Source organism: Camelus bactrianus, chromosome 6 (assembly GCF_048773025.1).
Source record: "Camelus bactrianus isolate YW-2024 breed Bactrian camel chromosome 6, ASM4877302v1, whole genome shotgun sequence".
Classification (NCBI taxonomy): Eukaryota; Metazoa; Chordata; class Mammalia; order Artiodactyla; family Camelidae; genus Camelus; species Camelus bactrianus.
This window is the reverse complement of record NC_133544.1, coordinates 68,039,744-68,061,979: the sequence shown is the minus strand read 5'-3', so window position 1 is coordinate 68,061,979 and position 22,236 is coordinate 68,039,744. Positions and strand designations below refer to the sequence as shown.

Below are 22,236 nucleotides of genomic sequence, written 5' to 3'. Positions count from 1 at the left end.
GCCACGTATGCCTCTTTATTACTTAAGCACACTTTATTTACTCTTCTTCTCCTTAGGACTTTCCTCTGCCTGAAATATTTTTTTCCTGGGACCATCACATGGTTAAGGCTTTCTCAAAATTTAAGTGACAGCTCAAATGCTACTTCCTCAGAGAAGCTTCCTGACTACCCCAGCTAAAGGAGATCTCCTCGAATTATCTTATTTATTTATCTGTCTCCATGTATATTTTCTGTTGCCCCTTCTCTTACCCCACCAGAATATAAGCTCCAATAATCTTACCAAGATTTTGGCAAGGATGTGAGTTTTTCAGTTCTGTCATTCAGTCATTTGTTCTTCTATCTATCCATTCATTTGCTCTCATCTTTAATTATTTACCATTTACTGAGGCCCTGTAATGAATATGACAGATGCTGTGATGAGCACTGAGTATATGTGATGAATTAAGTAAACAAGATCCTTATTCTTTACAATCTGCCACAGTTGTTTTCAGACCTGAGGGTACAGTTCACTGGAACCTTGTTAAGAATGCCTATACTCTTTAACCACTGTGAAATTTAGGTTCTGAAGGACCTTTAAACAAGTTCTTTTAGCAAGCACAAGGTAATTTTGATGTAATGACCAACTATATCATCTTCTAGTTTCTCAGTACCAGCAACATACCTCAGGCCCTGTCTTTCTAGATTTCCCTGGAAGAGTGTGTGCCCTCTTGAAACTGTCATCCTTTGGTTTCTATGATACTACTCACTCCTGAATTTCTGAGTACTTTCTTAGCTTCCTATTGGGGCTTCCCATTATCTTCCAGCCCTTATATGTTGTGGTTCCATCCACAACCTTCCTCCTGTGATGATATCAAATACCTCCATGACTTCAACTACCAATATTATTCTTATGACAATTAAGCCTGTTTCTCCATCATTTTTTGATGCTCGAGACATGTATTCAGCTGCCAGCTGGGCACCTTTGTCTCTTAGATGTCTTCAAGCACCTCAGCCTCAACTGTGCAGGACTGAACATTTATCTTCTGACATATTTCTGCCGTGTTTATGTTTCCTGAGTGAAAGTCCCCATTGTTTCCTCTGGTATCCAAGCCAAAAAAAAAAAAAAAAAAGGATTGAAATAAATGATTTCATATGTTCCATTATTCATAAATAAGGCCCCACATTCTCTTGATTCTGCCTTCTTAATACCATATTATCTGTCCCTTTTTATCCTCGTGTCACCGCATTAGAATCTGTCTTCCCTATCATCTTGCTCAAGTCTATCTCCTCACTGTCTTGCCCCTTGTCTATCCACTGTGTACAATGTTGCCATCATGTTATATATGAAATGCAAATCTGATCATATCACACTTCTATTATCAACTTTTGAGTTGCTCCCCATTGTCTCAAAATAAAATTAAAATTCCTCAACACAGCATAGTCTATCCATGGGAAAATAAGCTTGGAAGTTATAGTCTGCTTCATCAATTTTGAACAATGGATGGTTTCCCTAGAGTGAGTATCCCCTCCGACCTCCTGAGTGAGAATAGTCTTTGCAGGGTTATTTTTGATGGTTTAGGGGTTGTTGGGGGCAATATGGGTATCCATTCCTGGGAGAGCTTTTAGTTAAAATGTGGTGGGTACACATTACAAAGTGCAAGTCTACAGTTAAATCTATTCAGTGTGCAGATGGCAGCCAAGTACTGAATGAATAAAAGCAACATTGAAATAAATTAAAACTACAGGTACACAAAATAATAATACATTTTCAAGGACACTGAATTCTTTAAAGTGTTTCCCTGTGATAAAGAAAAAAAATAGGGATAAGAAATAGAGATAAGTTGGAATTTTTATTTTTTAATTGAAGTATAGTTGATGTACAATATTGTATAAATTATGGGTATACAATATAGTGAGTCACAATTTTTCAAGATTATACTCCATTTATATTTACTGTAAAATACTGGCTGTATTCCCTGTGTTGTACAATAGATCCCTGTAGCTTATGTTATACATAATACTGTGTACCTCTTAATCCCCCATGCCTGTATTGCCCCTTTCCCTTCCCTGTTCCCACTAGTAAATAAATGGGAGTTTTTGAAAAACTACATAAGAATACCTGACTAATGCTGAAAATCTGAGGTATGAAAAAGTATAAGGAAGGAAATAAAAAGCATAGTTCTTCTGCCCCATGATATACACTGCTAACATATCAGTATATTCCATGATGTTTTATTTCCTGAGAGTTTGTTGTACACACAAGTTCATGAAGTTAGACACTTGCACATATTTTATCTATGTAATTGGGGTCAACTATACATACAAGTTGTCTCCTTTTTTCTCCTAATATGCTGTATTTATTTTCCTACATAACTGCTTTGAAAATACATTAATTAATGGCTGTATAAATTCCATCATATTTATATTCTGCATATGAATATAGCATGACAAATTTAACAAGTTCTCTTTTGTTAGGAGTATTTGTTGTTACTAAATTATTATAAATAATTTCATTCATTTTAAGTTACTATAAATAATACTGGGATTATTATCTTTCCTAATAAATTTTCATGTACATTTCTCATTATTATTTTCTTTAGATAAATTCCTAGAATGTGATTTCTGGGTCAAAAATACAACTTGAAGTCTTAGAAGTATGTAACTGTAAATTAACTGTGGGATTATTTTAGCCATTGCTTCTTAAACTTCTGCAGGATCCTAAAATTATCATCTGATAAGTGAACAATGGATTGTAAAATTATTTTATCTTTTTTGTTTTTCCTCCATAAGATTATTTTCTCATTGTTCAAAAAGGGAGATGAATTTTAATATGAACGTTACATCAAATTTTAAAAGTTTTGGACTGCTCTTTATATGTTTGTTAAGAATATTCCTATTTTTGTGATATTTTACAATGTTTGTCAAAGTTAATACTCTGAAATGATTCTTCAAACTTCGCTACAGAAACAAGCCTCTGAGTCTCTCCTGACTCTCACTCATTTCACTATCTTACTTTCATCTCTCATACTTGATTATTTGATATGGACTTCCCTGTCTTCATATTACTACTTATGATTTCCCCCAATTTTAGTATTATATATTGACTTCTCATTCTGTGTTGTGCAGATGTGGTTATCTTTACTCCCTTTGTCTCCATCACATGTGTGTACTCATCTTCCAACTTCCCAAATGGTTATTTTGCAATTCCAGTTGGATCAATAGTGTTTACATTAACTATGAAAATAAAAAACACAGCTGAGTTAAGTAATAAACTCTGGTAATAAACCTTTCCTGTACAACTTTTTTAATTTTTTCATTTGAATTAATAATTGTCTTGTTCACTTATTTAGCTTTCTGAGTACTAACCACTAATTCAATGCTATACTCATTGCCAGTTTGCTAATCTCTCAGCCAGATGTTCACATATATTTCTTCAGTTTCCTTCTCCTAAAGTCTCTTCTAGGGCCTTCTGACCTGGTGTATGTAAGCTGGACCCGTTTTCTTCTGTGCCTGTTACAAGGCTATGTCATTCTATCACTCCTCATAATCCTGGAGATCCCTTTACCCTCTTTCTGTTTTGGAGCCCTTGTTTCCTGAATCCAGTGTCTTCCTTTTTCTTTAGTTTATTCTCATTCTTAATAAGATTTTTAAGAAAATGTCCACAGGAGGTAAGTGTTTTGAGACACCGTGAGTATCTGTTAATGTCTTCATTCTTTCCTCACATTTGATTGGTTTTTTAGCAAGTCATAAATTCTATATTTGGAATGTTTTTCCTTCTGGATCTTGATAGTGTTGCTTCATTCCCTTGTGTCTTAGTATGCTGTTTAGAAGCCCAAGTCATTCTGATTCCTGTTTTATATGTATGCAACCTTATTTATTTCTCTCTCCATCTCCTCTCTGTAAGACTATGTAAAGATACTTCTTTTGCCCCAAGAATTGTAAACTCTAGTGTGCCGTGTCTTGGGTGTGCATGCTTTTATCCATTGTGCTAAGACAGGTAGAATCTTTAGTTTGAAAATTTCAGTTCTAGGAAATTCTCTTGATTTATTTCACTGGTTTACCTCTCCTTTGTTTTTGCTTCTTTGAATTCCTATTATTTAGATGTTCCTTTAATTTCTAACTTTTCTCTTTTAATTTTTACCTACATCATTTTTTGCCCTTTCTGGGAAAATTTCTCAATTTTACCTTCAGACTTTTCAATTACATTTCTTCATATCTTATTTTTAATTTATAAAAGCTCATTTTTGTTTTCTGAATGTTCTTTTAATTAATCTATAATACTTTACCTTTATTATAATTTTTCTTCTCTCTTGCATAATCTGTTGTCTCCATTGTTTACTTTGGTCTCTAATTTTCATTTTAGAGATGTTTCTGATAATCTTTGGTGTTCTACTCACATTTAAGAGTAGAGACCTAAAATTTTTCTTTAGGCACTAAGTGGATGGGGTTTTGTGACCTTGAGTTTCACCATTGAGAAATATAGCTAGATCATTTAATCTGAGCTGGTTAGATTCCAAAGAAAAGAATTCTTAAATATCCTCTTGAAATGAAGATACGCTTCAGGCTTTTTGTTTTTGTTTCTGTTTGTTTTTTTCCCCTGGGAGTTGAACAAGGAGAATGGCTATGGAATCTTACCGGCATACATTAATTGAATCCTTCTGTTTTTATTACAGTACCTCTGCCGTTAGCGGCATCTCATTTCTCCCAGGCTAGTTCCTCAGTTTTACCCTCTGCAGAGAATAAACCTTCACAGTTCTGCCAGGTTGGAGGAGAGTCAGTTGCTAGCCTAGAGGGAAGGGATCTGGGAAACTTGACTGCTTGTGAAACAGACCACCAATCAACGCTTCTTATTTCGATGTCCTTTTTATTTCCCCTTTACTTCCAGAAATACCTGGTGCCACCAGTTTCTTAGTTGTTTAGAGGAAGGAGTTATTTTACTGTGTAAGTTGGGTTGGTCCTCCACATTCTCCACTGTTGGCCTAGGACCCAGTGTTTTTGGTTCTGTTAAGTTCCTTGACTTTGTCACTTCCTCTCTTCTGCTCTCTATCTTTTGGAGTTTATGCCTTTTTATGAACTACCTCCCACAAAGGTTTTAGAAGGGAGTGGGAGTAGATGCGTGGATTCAGTCTACTATCTTTACCAGCAGCAGTTACTCTTTAATCAAGAGATAAGTATAAGTTGTCTGCTAAGTGGAAGAGTTGAAACCATATTATATAAAAATTGTGAGTCTATAGATCTGGTTGCTTTTTCCAGGACTATTCACATAGAATTGGGAAATCTGGCTTCTAGCCTGAGTCAAAAGTAAGCAGGTACGTATTGACAAAGGAGTATACCACTCAGCTGGTTGCTGTAAGAGCTAAAGCAGGATGAGTGTAATGCTGATTTCAAGCTTAAAGCTCTGTTTCATATGAGTTAACTTCTCTTCCCTTATGGGTTTGACAAAAGAATAATTTACAGTGTCAGTTACCTATCACTAAAAAAGCAAAAGGGAAAGAGAATTTCACTGAAGTTGATCTGATGTTGTGAGTAAGAGAGACAGAAGTTTAATCCTTGATCCCTGCACTTCTCACTTTATGGTAAAGAACACCTTTAACCGATCTTGAAAGTCAAGAGAAGGCAAAACATCCTTGAGAGGAGATTTTGAATTTTGAACATAACTGAGTGGGGAGTATATGTGGAACTCTATGGTTGAGTTGTCCAATGACTATTATAAATATAAATTCCAAGGTGTATTAAAATGTACTCTAAAAAACTTTAAAATATGTACAACAGAATTTTGAAGAAAAAAAATTCTATATTGTTGAGAGAATTCTGAGTAAATTCAGAGATAAACTGACAGCCATACTGGACTTTTAAGAAGTGGATAGGATTTTGACTGACTGGATTGTTTGGAGTATATGTTGAGTACTATGAGAGGAAGCTGAAAAAAAAAATTGAAGCCATATAGTGAGAGATTTTGAATACTGAAATGAGGATTTAATTATCTAAACAATGAGGAGTAATTGAAGGTTTTAGAGAAGTGAGTAAAATTCTTAAAGGTATACTTTGAGGAATTTGACCTGGTAGTAGTGCCCATTAATTGCTGTAGTTAAAGAGAAGAGGTGAAGTTTTCCATAGTTAGTGGCTGTTCCAATATATGATCTTGAACATGTCTCTTACATTTCTCTGAGTGTGTATTGTAGAACTCTTAATTGCTGGTGTCATGTGCTACTAATAGAACTGAACGTAAGTATTTGTAAGGACTTCTTATGTGCCCAGTTCTATGCTAACTTCTATAAAGGGCACAAAATAAGTCAAAGAGTTGGTATTTTTCATGGAATTTAGAGTCTTGTTGGAGAAGGGGGACCCTAATAACTTGGACCATATAAAGCCAAATTGGTATTAACTATAAATGTAATTGGGAGCTAAAAGATGGATGGTGGCCACATGACCTGGAGTAGCTGAGAGCAATGTCATAGAAGCGTTAGCACTTAAACTGGTTTGAAGTGTGGGTGAAATTTACATGGGTGGTGGCAACAAAGTGAATCAATATGAAGAAGATTTGTTGGCAAGAAGACATGCCTGGACAATGAGGAGCTTTAAATGAAACCAAGAGCTGGTGTTGGTAGATTACTAAGAAACAGGTGAGTTGGGAATTTAAGACCCAATCATAAAGGGCCTAGAGAGATGGACCAAGTGATTTCGGGCGAGAAATAACAAGATACAGAAGGCTCATCAGCAAGGATTTATATTATTAAAAGGTATCTCAGGAAATTTAGTCTGACAGCGGTATTCATGGATTGGAAGTAGAAAAAATTGGAAATGAAAAAGAGTACAGTATGCCATTAAAGGGAACACGTGTGAGGGCTTCAAGCATGACGCCACTGACGGTAGGGATGGAGAGAGAGAACAAAACTGAGAGAAAGATTCTGATGGAAGAATGAGAAAGAAATTGGCACCAAAATTGCCAGAATCTGGAAAAGGAAGAATCCAAGATTAATCCACACATAATGACAGAGGAAATTAGAAGCACATATTTTTGCAGAGATGATCAGGGTTGAGAAAGGACATGATAAGCTTGGTCTTAAACATACTGAGTTTTAAATTATAATATATACACCAAAGACATCTTGTTTTAAACTATGAAGTTGGCACAATTGAGATGTTCAGGCTAAAGACTAGGATGTGTTATTTATCAGAGTCAGACATGACTTTAAATTCTGGTTTTGTTTAGTTCTAAGCTAACACTTATCAAATTAATCTAGTTTTCCCCTCTGGAAAAAAGAAAAAATAAAATTAACAACCATTCCATTGAGTATATATTATGTACTGGGCAATAAAATAGACTTTTCTTTCCCACATGGTTTTATTCCTGAAAACAGTTCTCCCATGAGGTAGGTGCTGCTGTTTTCTCCATTGTAGCTGTCAGTAATGTGAGGGTCCAAGAGTTTGCATGACCTAAGATAACACAGCCATAAAGTGACAGAGCTGGGATTTGAACCAAGGACTGTCTGTCTCCAAAGCTACTGCTTTTAACCAATTCTGCAAAGCTGCTTTCACTGTGCTTCACTACAATGTGTTCTTTATCTACCCCCGTAGTTAAGCTGTGTATTTATTAAGTGTTTACTAAGTGCCATACTGTGTGTGAAGTGCTTTTTATGCATTTTATTTAATCACCTAACAAGCCTATGAGGTTGCTATTGTTAATGTTTACCTTTTGAAGATGAGGAATCACCTAGAGGGTGACTTACTTTTCCAAAGTCACACAGCTGGGAAGTTGCAGAACTGGAGTTTATGCTTTAAATCCATCTGATTTCAGAGCTTATACTCTTTTTTTATTCTTAAAGGTCATTTTGAAGATGAAATAAGGTAATTTTTATCATTTTCTTAATTTTAAGGCATAGGGAAATTGTCTTTAATTAGTAGTGATAGTGTACACAACAGTAGAATAACATAAAGATGATGGTTGAAATCATGGAGTGCATAAGCTACCTGAGGGCATAAACTGGTAAAGAATGTATTACAGAGAGAATCATGAGGGAATTTAGGAGAAGCAAGAGGGAAAGGAGTCAGAGAAGTTTAACCATAGGTTAGAAGCCTAAGGAAAATATCGCAAAGATTGGAGACACCAGTGGCATCGCATGCCACATAAAATTTGAGAAAGATAAGGTCATTAGACTCTGTTGCTACTTATACTGAAATATCGGTAAACAGAACTACCATCTATCTAGTTTCCCAATGCAGAAATCTGGGAATTTTTCTTATTTTTTTTTAACTTTCCTTACTCTACATTCAGTTAATTAACTTATCTCAGAGTACTAAAATCTCTCTCAGCATTCTGCCCTCTCCTTTCCATCCTCACTGCTACTTCCCCAGTTCAAGGAATCTTCACCTCCTGCCTCAGTCCCTCCAGCAACTCCTCAGTTCTTTCTGCTTCTTGACTTATTGCCCTCCAAACCATTCTCCATTATGCAGCCAGAATGATGTTTCCAAAAGACAAATGAGACTGGTTCAGTTTTCTGTTTAAAACATCCCCATAGGTTCTCACTGATTTCAGGATAATAACTTAGCATGGCTTATGAAGCCCCCTTAGATCTATCCTCCTCCTAGTTTATCAGCCTCATCTCTCCACTATTACTCATCTAGTTATACTTCAGCTGTGCCAAACTCATTTCAAATACCCATTGTGTATTCTGGGACTTAACACATGCTGTTCCTTCTGGAACAGTTTTCCCTTCTCTCCTGCCTTCTCTCCCTTTCTCTCTCTCTCCCTCTTTCTCTCTTCCTCCAGACTTTCCTGGTTAACTCATCCTTCAGATCTCAGCTTAAGTTTTACTTGCTTTGATAAAGCTTTTGAGTTTCTTCCAGTTTGGTCCAAACAGTTCCAATTTGGTCCAGTTTGCTTTATACTCCCACAGCATCTCATGCACCCACCAAAGCAATCACTACTCTTTCTTGCAATTGCTTGTTTAATTTTCTGTCTATACTTCCAGACAGCTGTTTTGTACAGAATTTATGTCTGTTCCATTGTTATTCTCAGCACTTGAAACAATGCCAAACCTATAGTTGACATGCAATAAAGACTTCTTTAATAAGTGCTATGAATGAGCATATACAGCATGAGATTGTTTTGTGTGTTAAACACATCACTTATAAAATGAAATTGTGATGGGTTTTATAAACCTCATGGTTTTCTTCAGATGGTGGGAGGAGTGAGGGAGGTGCAATTTCACGTGGCTTTTTTTTTTTCAGTTTTAAGATGGCTAACAGCAAGTGAGGTAGGTTTAAAAGAAGAAAATTCTTGATTTAATAAGGAATTCTCACAATTATGGTTATTACAATCTTTTAAAGGGATAAAAAAAGTAAACAGGGAAATCATGATGCCTGTAACCTTTTTGGTTCAATAATCAGGAGCATTCAGATGGAGTTATTATGAGTATGAATATTTATCTATATGAATAAGTGTGCCAGAAAAAAAATAGAATCATATAAGTAATTTCCTTTTCATTTACTAGGAATTCACTTTTTAAATGCTCAGACTCCAAGGTATTCTTATAAGCCATGAAATGACCCAAGTCAGCCACATCTGTTCAAAATGTTTTTTAAAAGCTTATCTTAACAATAGTTAGTTGGAAAATGTTCACTTTCCCTAAAAATGTTATCCAGAAGAGAACATAGCAAAATTTACATATATATGAAGGAACATACTTTTAATGAAAATTACAATGTTAAGTAAGTAAAAAATGATCTTTGATCTTACTGTTTTATTAAAGTTCATTTAACCAGTTAGAAAACATCAACATATTTCTTTTTAGCTGGTCATGGTCCTTTTGAAATTTTATTTTATTTTATCTATTGTGTTAGCTTTACATCTTTGTATTTATACAAAGAATGGGACCAGTTAATAGCAGGTGTGTTAATCTTACTGAATGGTCACCTGATCTGAATCTTTTTCTGTTTTAACATTCTCCAAATGGTTAAAAACAGGGAGAAATAGTAACATCACTGATTTAATAAGTAATGAGATAAGAAAAACATTGACTATCATGTGTGAATTTTATTCACTTTTACAGTTCTGAAAATAGAAAATTTGTATCCTCTATTTTTATCCTTTTCCTGAGGGTATAAAAAAAGAAATCAGTAACTTTCTCCTCCCTTTTACTTGATAATTCTGTTGGGAGTGGCTTTCTTTCTGTCTAAAACTGCCAGTGACACCCTTTTCTGCGAGCATGCAAGGTATCTGGACCATGGAGAAGACAGCCAGTTGATCATTGAGTACTATGTTCTACACACTGCTAGGAAAGAACTATGAGAAGGTCTAAGAAATTTAGAAACTTATAGTCTCATGAGAAACATTTAAGTTCAAGAGTTACATAGTGATGCAATACAGAAATATGTCACAAGGCAGCATAGGATAATCCCACCAGGCAGTTAAAAGGGTGATTTCTGTTAGTTGAAGAGAAGGAAACTACATGTTGGGGTTTATGTTTATCATTTTATATTTATCTTCATAAGATTTACTCTTTGGGATTTTTTTTTCAGCCAGTCAAGATTCTTACGGATCTTTATTTTACTTTATTTTACCTATTGTATTAGCTTTATGTCTTTGTATTCTTGTAAAGGATGGGACCAAATGTCTGAAGTCTTTTATTGTCAGTTTACAGAGCTTGATCTTTTTTGGATAGGCAATGGTCAGACACCAAAAGTTTTTGAGTAGATGAGTGCCATGTCATATATTGTTAAGGAAAGTTAGTATGGAAGTGTACAGAATTCTAGTGTATGGAATAGATTTGACACTTGTTAAGTGCTGAGTAAATATTTGTTGATTCAATAATTGAATCAATGAAAAATTTAAAATGTAGGTGAAGTGGCAGAAAGAAAGGAAGTTTAGTTCTGCTCCAGTATTCCAAGCTTGATTGAACTGTTACAGAATGAGGAATTGAGAAGGGAGAGAAGGTTTTGAGGAAAAATCAAGAGCTGTGTTTTATTCATGTAGAATTTAAAACAACAATGCTCCCAAGCAAAACACTCCATAAACATTTTGGGAGTGCCTAATATCGGGGAGAGAGGTTGATGACTAGGGTTTTTGCTTTGAGAGTCATTTGCAGTAGAAGTAATAGATACAGTAGGGGTTATGATCCTTACAGAAGGCAGTATATAGATAAAAGACAGAGGGTCATAGGGAAAGGCAAATTAATCTAATAGAGAAAATATAACATGTGTTAAGTACTTGCTGTGCACTAGGCATTGAGTTAAGAGCTTTGTATTATCTCTTTTAATACAATACTCCCCTAAGAGTACGTATTACCTAGGAAAATGGGAATTCAGAGAATTTAGGCAATTCATCCCAGGTCCTATGCTCAATGAGTGTTGGAGCTAGAATATGAACCTAGAACTGTTTATCCCTAATTTTTCAACTCTGCTAAATTACTCTCTGTTCATAAATTTTGTCTATCTTTTCCAGTAAATCTTTAATGTATTTATAGTAATTAATGTTTAAAGTCCTTGCTACTGAGTTCAATATTTGGCTAATGCTTGGGTCTGTTTCTGTTTTGTTTTTCTCTTGAATACAGGTCACATTTTTCACTTTTTATCTCTTAATTTATTTCATATATTTTATGGTAGAAACTAAATAAAAAAAAGAATAGTAGGGACTGAAGTAAATAATATTCACTGCAGAAAAGCCACACCCCTTCCTCTGTCTGACAGCTAGTCCAGAATGTTTGTTCTCCTTAATCTCCAATTAAGCTGTGTCTGGTTTGAGTTGCTTTTTGTTTTAGTTTGCTACTTGTTTGAAATGTTTTAAGAGCAAAATAAGGGCTCTCCTTTTATCAGGGCTTGTGATCTATGCTCCAGTGGGTCTAGAGATCCCTCTCTCCTCCCCACCACCACCTAGTCCCCTGCTTTAAAGTGTTGCCAGCACTGTTTTGTGCCTTTTCAAGAGCTTACTGCTCTCAGCCTTTCCCTACCTCCGCTCTGGCTTTCTAAGCGTTGGCTGAAATCCCTCAGTATTCCTGCCCTGTCCCCAGCATTTGGTGCAGTGAAAGTTCAATACAAAAGACTTGATGGGCAGATATTCTCAAAGGGATCTCTCTCCCCTCTTCTGCCCTTGCCCTAGCTTTCTGCATGTAGCTACTGTGTGCACTTGGTTAAGACTCTGTGAAAAAGAATTGGCAGACAGTCCAAACTCCCTGGGTCTCCTGAGGACAGTAATAATCTATCACAGAAGTCCACAGATGGCCATAAGAGTTTGGCTGCTTTCAACATATGCTGATAGACATCCCTCATCTACGGAAGTTTGATTCTACTCTGTTCCCTTGCTAGGAAAGTGGCCATGGATCTTCACTCACCTAGGAAAGGCTCACCCTGATCTGTAATTCAGTTCATCCAGACTTCTCTATATTCTCAGATCTCTGTATGTAAAACACAAAAGCATGGTTTTATATAGCCTATCTGGCATATTTTTGCTATTATGGTGATAACAGCTGTCTACTTCCACTTTTTCAATGCTAACTGAAACTATTAAATATGTTTTAATCATTAATAGATCTTAGGCCTTAGTGGGAAAAAAAGCAATATGAAAAATGTTTTTTTTATTTTTCAATATAGATTGCTATTTTATGTACTTAAATTATGGGGGGAATAACGATAATTCAGTGAGAAACTAAACCTTAGAAAAACTATTACCTATCTAGTATTTTCAATTACAGTGATACTGACAGTGAAACTTACCAAAGCAAACTGCAAAAGCTATTTGAAGCGATTAAGTGCTAGCATACAGTAATGCCAATTTTGAGTTGAAACCCACACACAGACCTGAGACATGTTAGAAAAAAGTTGCTACTTTCTGTGGATATTATAAATATGAGTAACAGTGACTTACAGGATTTAGAAAAGTAAATTGAATGTTGTGCACCACAAATATGATTCTGGAATGTACACATCTGGATTCTCTACTTACCTAAACTGACTCTTTTTATCACATACATAACATCATGCTTTTGTCCTACCAAGATGTTGATTTCTAATAGGGTGCTATGTCTTAGCTGAAGATTCCTTAAAGAAAGTGACTGGCATAGGCTTTGCTACTTCAGAAGGTTCTCTTAAGACATCAAAGGGCCTTGGAGCCAGCTCAGCATCAGCCAATAAAGATGGAATTTTCTGAATACTTGTGTCTACTAGAGCTTGAAGCTATTAGAGTTTATAGAGGCTGCAAAAGACATCTTAAGGATTCATAGACTACTTCTTGGTTCACCAGCCACAAAAACCACTGGACTATTTACCCAAATTTCTAGACTTGGAATCTGTGTCTGTGCTGGTGAATCAGTAGTAGAAGGGGAGGAGAGATTGCACACATTATTTATAGAAGCAGCATCGCTGTTTCATCATATCATGGTGTTGAAATGTAGGATGCAGTGTATTTAGTAAGCGTCAAGAAACCAGAGACATTGTCTTGTGTACTTTTGGATCTTTCTCATCTCACAAGGCCTGCCTAATAATCATTGTTCAATAAATATTTATTGAAGAGCATGATTGGATGAATATTATGGAAGTATTTTATGTGAACTGAAAATATCACTGGATAAAATATCCAAATTTTAGATTTCTTAGCTCTGGCAGTTTTTTAAATAATGATAATGTGTTTGTTTAACAAAGCAGCTTACAGTATTTTTACTAGGGACTAAGAAAACTATTTCAGTAGGATAGCAGCCATGCCAACTTTAATAAAAAATCCAGTTATTCTTTGGTGTTGGATTATAGAAATTTTGCAAAGCTTCAGTATAATGTTTTTAGTAAAAGGAAGCTAGTATTTGATAAAGTATACTCCCCATAAAAAGACTGACCGTAAAGGTGAAAGTAGAAGGTTCACTTGGTAGAAAGTTGCTAGAATAGGAAGAGCAGTGAAAGGGAGATGAGCAAAGAAGGGGTTGCGCACTAGCTGGCGGAACAAGGAATTACTCCTGAAATCCATAACCCATTGTTTTTTCTACATTTTTATTGCGAAACAGGTGTTAATTTAATTTGGTTTGCTATGGTAAAGTAATCTGTTCCTGTTAGATGCTCCCATAAGGACCAGCTGCCCAAATTCTACCTTGCTGATTCCCTACTTCATGAGCTACCGTGATGCAAATCTATCTACTTCGCTCTTTTGAGTTCTTATAGAAAATGCCACCCCATTTGCTTTCCCTCACTTTTCTTGCCTTACCAGTCATTCACATTACTACTGATTCTTGGAGGAATTGGTAGAATTTTCATAGAGCCATGCTGTAAATCCCTAAGGGCACATAGTCAGTAGTTGAAATGTAATGGATTCAGAATGGTAGCACAACCATGAAAATAAGCAAATAAACGCGTAACTCTGTAGGTAAAACTGAAGACTTAGGCCGCAGTCCCAGCACTGGCAATAACAGAGCACGTCAGTGGAGTCACTCATCCTTTGGACTGTGAGGACTTTGGGCAGGGAAAGCTATGAAATTCAGAATGAAGGAGATGGGATCATGGTGATAAAGCCTCGACACAGGAGCAGAAAGATTCTGTGACACAGCCAATCAGAGCACTCTGTAGCACTTACTCCAGCCACGTATCGGCCAAATTAAGAGATGGTTTTACTCTCAGTATCAGGATCATTTAAGTAACATAGCTTTTATTTAATGCACATCACAAGGTTTGTTTGTTTGTTTAATTTCTTTGTTTGCTTGTTTGCTTTTTAATTTCCTGTTTAATTAGACATTATAAACTATCCCAACCTTTCTTAGAGTTAGATCTTCCTAAGGCTAATCTGCAGCTTTGGAACTTCACTAGTTCTCACTACCCTTGGAACTTTACTACTAATGTTAACCTCAAGCATAATAACCATGCTTATAGCCTCTTTTTGTTCACAGGTCCAAGGAAAGGTTAGATTACGTTCTCTGTCTCTGAGAAATGCCCTAAACACATTTTCCCCCTCCCACATATAGGTCAAAGGGCAGAGGAAAGCAAGTTTGGCTGAGTATATTCTCATTTACTACACACTGACTTAGTAACTTTCCTCTGCCTCCCTTTGAATCTAGAGCTAGTGTCATTCCTAAACTGTATAGTAATCTTTAAGTTTTCTCATTATTCAGAAAAATGTTGCTCTCTTGCATCTTTTTGTAAGGGTTTGGGGATTATTAAAAATGCTATGCTTTATGGTAGTATTTTTCAGATGGTTTTAAGCACATGTTTTAAGCAGAAATATAGTTATTTTCCTGTAGCTCATAATCTATTTAGGAATTAAAAGTTTCTTGCATGGACATTTTTTAAAACAAAATAAATTTAAGTGAGCATTTTTGCTAACTTTAAGATTCGTGTTTCTCTCTTACTTCTCTCCCCCCTGTTTTCAGCTTTCTAGGAAGTATGGAGTCCATGTTTGTGGAGAAGGTGGAGAGTATGAAACGTTCACTTTGGATTGCCCTCTATTTAAGAAGAAAATAATTGTGTAAGATATCATTTCAGCATTTTCTTCCCCTTCCTTAAATTTAAGTGATGGAAGCAACTTAACATTAAGCTGGAGGCGACTTTTGTTGGAAGAAATAGAACATGTCCTCCAAGTTCACAAACACTCAATTTGTTTAATACCAGTGAAGTCGTCTGAATACCTAAATCAATACCTGACAAGACGAGGCCTTCATAGAAGCCTATAAACTTTTTAGACATTGCACTTTCGTTTACTTGCTGATTATGGCCTGCAGTAAAACTGGTACCTACACACTGACACTTTTATCCTTTCATGAAGTGTGAATTGCCTGTATTATTTATCTTTCATTACAGCTACATTTGATAAACTGCCATATCAGTAGCCTGTGGCTTCCATTAACTCTGTCCTCTTTTTCCTTTTTCTTGGCTTTAACAACTTACAGTGGTAATACTAAACATTTCTCTTCAGTTATTTGGAGTTATTTTTACATATAAACTTTGTTTTTAAATGAATTCTGTTTATGGTGAATAGTGTGATTTCTTTGCCATAAATTATTAAACATTGGGTAGCAAAAAACAGGAACTTTCTTCAGTTTGTTGCATTATTATCTGTACTCTTTGTCGTTCTCCTCATACGCTAAGAGAACACTTTATCTGCTTTTCCTAAGCTCTTAAATTTCTTGAAAAGAACTGTCAGAATTATGCTTAATTTCAGAAATCTCATCTAATGATGAAAGATTAGAATCTTGTATCGAATAGACAGCTGCAGTATTTTCAACACTGAGAGGTGACTTCATTGTACATATTAATAATGAGAGAAGGAGCTATCCAAGAAAGTTAAGACAACTCTATGTGAATTTTCAAAATAATATATTTATCTTGGGAAACATTGCCAAGACCTTTTCATTACCATATGCAATATTCATCCACTCTTGCTTCTTTCACTTCTTCTAACTTCCTTCCCATTAATAATCATCAACATAATAATAATTTATTTGGCAAATATTTATCAAGTACCTGTTAGGTCTAAAGCATTTTACAGGGTACCATTGATATTCAAACATAATTCCTGCCTCCAGAGGGGTGGGAGGAAAACCTATCTGTTCATAATTATGATACAAGATGGTAGAAGATGAGTCACAAAAATAAGTTCGTAAATGGGAGTTATTTCTTCTGGCTTCAGTGATCACTGAACAATTCATAAATGAACTGTGCATTAGGTATTGCTTCTGTGAAATAATACTGTTTGATTATTTAAGAAAGGCATTTGCATTGCTAAGGTGAAATTATAGTCTAATGAGAAACGTGCAATATATTTACTTGTTAATATGGAACTAGCCAAATTAGGGGGAAAATAGCACAATAAGAGAAAAAATACCAGAGAATAATACTCCTCCTATTTATGTGACAACTTGAGTTCCTGGAGCACCCAGAGGTCTTTATGGATAACCTAGAATTGTAAGACATATACTGCTTTACACTACAGACCCAGAAGATTTGTTTATCACTTTAGATCTGAAAAATGAATCTTTTTCCCTTGTTGTTTTGTAGACAAGGAAACCTAAGCCTGACTAAGACAATGACATGACAGGAGTTAGTCATGCTATGGAAGAGAGGAATGTTGAAGGAGGTGTATTAGAACCCTCTAGTGCCAAATGAGCTGTTGAGTTGAACTGGATAATCATTTATTGAGGAGAATTATGTGAATTATGTGTGTGGAACTCTGCGAGCTGCCTCCGTGCTCTGTAGGAGTTCTTCTGTAAGAATAGAGAGGCAGCAACACTGTAAGTGCTAACATATAGGTGGGTACCTTGAGTATGGAAGAGGAAGCACTGACTTTTCTTTCTTACTCACTTATCAGCTAATCTCTAACCTAATTCTGATGCTTAAGCATATTCTTTGCTTTTTTTCTTCACCCCACGTCAGCTTCATAACTTTCTGATTTGCCGTATTTTCTCTAGATTTCCTTCTCATTTCTCCCCACTTTGCTAAATCCTTCCATTTTTAAAGGCTCTGGCTGTTATTGTCTTCAGTGCTTGTTCTCATACCTCAACTCTCAGAACACACAGTAGGTACTAATAAATGTAGTGTTAAATATCACTGAATTAATTTTTCATTTATTGTTGTTTCTTTTTCCATATCCTCTTTCACTTTTTTATTGTTTTTATTTTTTCCTGTATTTCCTTTTCCTGTTTTTTATATGTATATATTTTTGAAGTGTAGTCCATTTACAATGTGTCAGTTTCTGGTTTACTGAGATTGTCATTCTATTTCACTTTTATCTATTCCTGTTTTAGGTTATAACCAGAAGTTATAAGCTGAGACATATCCTAGTTAATGGAAAAAGAATGTCATCTACTGAATTCAAAATCTTTTCTCCTCTTTAAAATAGAAAATGTCTTTGGCATACCTGTCTGATAAGCACTAAATGTGATGATGTGAATGACTATGCATTGCACATTTTTAAACTTATGTAAATTAAATTTATTTGATTTAGAGATAATTTTCCTTGTAATACAATTAAAAGATAAGTTTAGTTCCTCTAACTACTTAACAACTGACTATTAATCATACTGGATCCTGCAAGTTAGAGCTTATTTTGGGGACAGTTTCCCCTGTTATGTTGGATATACTAGTGCTTTCACAGTTAGCATGCAACTGTTTGATTATTGGGAATCCTGTTTTAAATGTCTGATTTAAAATTTTTTGATAGAGGAGGAGAAGAGTACCCCTAACAAGAGAAAAAATAAACTTCTGCATGCAAATGATTTGATTATAATCAGCATTTTTTTTTCAAAAACACAGATTGAATCTCTGTTGTATAATGAAGTAATTTAGGTGGTTCTAGAAGTTTATTATGAAATACATTTTGCCCCACAGTCCAATTAACATTTTAAAAATCTTATAGGAAAGACTGGTATAATAGTCTTTGTCTGGAAGTAATTTTTAAAATTTCTGACTAGAACATTTTACAATTCACTTTTCACATCAATTAGTATGTGACTACTGACCTCTAGATACAGATTTTCAGGTCAGAAAAAGAGGATTTTTTTTCCCTGAGGAGACTTGATATAAAGAATTACAGCCTAGCGTTTAAGAGAAGAAGACAATTATAGGTCCTCAAATAAAAAAGCTACTTTCTTATTACTTCTTACTTTGAAATATATATGGATGCATATCAAAAGTAAGAACTAAAACATGGGGAATATAACCAATATTTTGGGGAAAAGATTGTAAGAACTAAAATCCCAAAGTTGTATTAATGAGAGTAATAATTTTCTTCTCTGTTACATTTTTAATGTCAGTATTTGATACAACCCCATATTTTCATTTGAATTATCACTATTAATATACTACTGCTATAGAGTTGCTATGTATGGGATGGATGGATGAAACAAACAATGGGAAAGAAGGAGGGATGAAAGGAAGAACTAAATTCTGTGATTAAAACATTGTGCCCTCATTTCCTCCACTTTTATTTTCTAGCCATTCAAGACATAACTCAGCCTAGAGCATCATAATGCGGCATTTAGCAGTGAGAATGAATCAAGTAATTTCCTTATCTGCCTTCTCATATCTATTCTGTATCACTCAGAAATTTATTAAAATTTATGAGCTATTTTCCTGGTATTTAAATTTATAGAACTATTAAGCGTTATTTTTATAATGCTAGAGATGCTATATCGTGTTATTGGTATGTATATGTGCATATGGTTATGTATGCATATACATACAGTATGCATGTATGAAAATGTATGTATTTATGTGAAGACAGGTAATTGGAAAAATCACTGTGGGTTTTTGATAGTGTCAGTAGTTAGAGTGTAAATGTAAAGATACTTAACCAAGTTAAACTATACAGTTATTTGTTTATTCAATAAATGAATGAATACCAGACAGTGTAGTCTGCACTGAGCCAGGGGTGGAGTGTGGGGGGACAGGCAGACTTGGTCCCTCTCTAAGAGGGAAGACAAGCACACAAAAACATAATTATAATATAGTGGACATGTTATGAAAGGGCTGTAAATGCATTACCAAAGCATATAAAGCCGAAAACTAGCACCATTTGAGAATGTCAGGCAAGGATTCACAGAAGTGACATCAGAGATGTCTGTGAGGATAAGTATGAGTCCATGGAGATTATCTATGTGCAGTTGTCTTTTTAGAGGGGAAGTAGGAACCTAGACCAAGGCTGCATCTCAAGAGAAAGTGAAGTGAGAAGATAGGGCCCGACCTCATACCTTGAGAGCCTGGGGTTAGGGAAGAAAGAGACAGACCTGACTCAATTAGCTGCCCTTTTGAAGTTGTAACTCAGGATAAGCCTAACCCAGCAGAGAAACGGAACATTGGAGCCTACTTTTGGCTACAGGAAACCTCAATTGTATAAGAGGTAGGGATGGCACTGATTGCTTGTATTAATGGGGAAGGAGAAGGAAGGTAGCCAACTGGGAAGCATTTTTGCTATGGCACAGTTGTTCTTAATTTTCTGGGTTACTCTGAGGGTATTCCAGCAGATCCTGATCTAGATTTCAGAGAAGTCCATGAAGTGGACAGAAACCACAGACCCTTGAAAGGTGTCAGGTCGTAGTATATGAAAGAAAAGAAGAGCAATAGTGGCATTATTCTGTCTGAAACTAAAAGCTGTTCCTTTGATACGTGGTCTCCCAGTTGACTCTGGCTTTGTGTAAGTGAATGAAATGATGTTAGTCAATTAGAGATTATGGATTTAATGGAATCCATAAAAATCATATTCTTCATTTCATGTTCAGAATGTTACATATTTTCTCTGGTTAACAATCTTATTTCAGAATGCAGTAATTATAGCAATTAAGTGAGCTATTCACTGTCGACCTTCTGTTTCCAGAGGGGATAACTGGCATGAGAAGGGAGGGCCTGAAACCCTTTCTACTGACATATCATTGGTTCTGGTTAATTATAGTTTGGGTGTACCCACTGTCAAGGCTCTCAAGACCAAGCAGTCTAGATTAAGCATAATTAAGGCTCAAGGTCAGTTTCCACAGCTGGGATCAGGAGCAGAGAGATTGGAATTTAGTGTGAGAATGAGATTGTACACAGGAATTGTAATTCAAATCTATCGATGAGCCAAGATAGGATCAGAACAGCAACAAGGGCTAGCAAGACAGAGAGGCAGGTAATAGAAAGCAAGAGGGTCTCCTCTACTTTCTCTTTCTTCTCCTCTCTTGCTCACTCTACAGAGGCATCTTTGGTTGATGTAGTCTGTAAAGGCAGGTTATTACTTTCTTTCATGATCCTGACTCTTTAATGATTCTGTTTTTGTTATAATACGTTACTTTTCTTTTAATGTCATAGAAGCCCTTATTTTTAATGTAATTTTTTAAAGCACTGACAAGATGCATATTTGATGCCAAAGGTTCATGAATGGTGGTTGATATTTTTTTGTCATCAAACCTTTTTTCTCTCTCTCTGATCTTTCAAGAGGAAAGTAAACACATTGCCCATGAAAATGTAATATATCGGATCCAAGTATTTTGAGATTTATTCTATTGTCACTAAGTAAATAACTTTGCATTACAAAAACGGAGTCAAAAATTTTACATTAGTGGCAAAGAGTCAAAGTAAGAATTTATTTTGCTTTACTACAGTGGTTAAAATGCTAGCAATCTATTAATATAAACATTGGGACTATTTCCTGAGACATTAAAGAAATATGAGGAATTTCTGCTTTTAGAATTTCAGTTAAAATGCAGAAATACTATTGCTTTCTTAATAAACAACAATAAAAATAATTAGTTATTAGAACTTAGCACATAATCTTAGTTATTCATATGTGCTTTACAGGGTATCTTTGATAAAGGTTGAGTTAATTTACATGTATCCATATGGTGCCAGCAAGCAGTTCATACCATTTTACCTGAACGTGGTAATTAGTATGTCAGACAATCAATTTTAATAGCAGTGATATTGCAGTGTGAAGAGTTCATCTAGAGCTTAAAACCATCACCAGGACTGCTTTTGTGAAGGATAATTGAAATTTTGTGTGAAACACTGAGCGAATTACCACTTGAAAATGAAAAGAATAATGAAGATAAAGCACTATTGTTTAATGGTTAGCTCATACCAACGAAATTTGTGAAAATGAAATTGAATAGAAGTTTCAAGTTGTAAAACTGTTCGGAGAGCTTTGAGTGAACCTGAAAGTTGAACTGGGTGTCCTCATAAAGATGAAAAGCTTCTTCACATACTCTTGAAAGTTTAGTACCCTCATTCTTTTTCCCAATTAAATACTGGATTATTAAAAGTAGATGTTATTCACTAATTAGGTAGTAAATATGTATGCAACAGTATACTAGTGGAAATAAACACAAAATGAGGATTTGGGGTCTTTACTAGTCGCTAGTAGGAGTAATTTGCCACAAAACAGATTTTGCATAGTAGATTAATGTATTATAACATTTTTGTATTTCAGGGATTCATCAGAAGTAGTCATACATTCGGCTGATGCATTTGCACCTGTGGCTTACCTACGCTTTTTAGAATTGCACTTGGAGGACAAGGCAAGTAAATCTAAGATTCACAGTGATTTAATGAGAATTTGGTATTTCATTGATCTTCACTGTCCACTGAGATACATGCATTGTCTCTGTATATGTAATTCTGTAACAACAGATGAAAAGGTAAACAAATGATTTTATCATAAGTGATTTTTTTTCAGATCCTCAGTCAATAACTAAGAGTTTTGCAAATGTTTATAGTTTTAAGAGCTCTATATGATATAGAAGATACTACATTTCTGAAGAGTTTGTAGTTCAGTTGAAAAGGAAATCATATATACATTAATCAAGGAGAAGACAGGGCAATGAAT

General features: G+C 35.2%; 1 protein-coding gene across 3 annotated transcripts in view; it reads left to right on the top strand.

The window, feature by feature from the left end:
• Window positions 1–22,236, top strand: part of DPH6 (diphthamine biosynthesis 6) — a 174,218-nt gene that overhangs the window by 122,957 nt on the left and 29,025 nt on the right. For all 3 annotated transcript variants that reach the window (XM_074365877.1, XM_074365878.1, XM_074365876.1), the window contains exons 7-8: window positions 15,320–15,414; window positions 21,841–21,928. In XM_074365877.1, coding sequence (XP_074221978.1) covers window positions 15,320–15,414; window positions 21,841–21,928 — 183 coding nt within the window. The remainder of the gene's footprint in view (window positions 1–15,319; window positions 15,415–21,840; window positions 21,929–22,236) is intronic.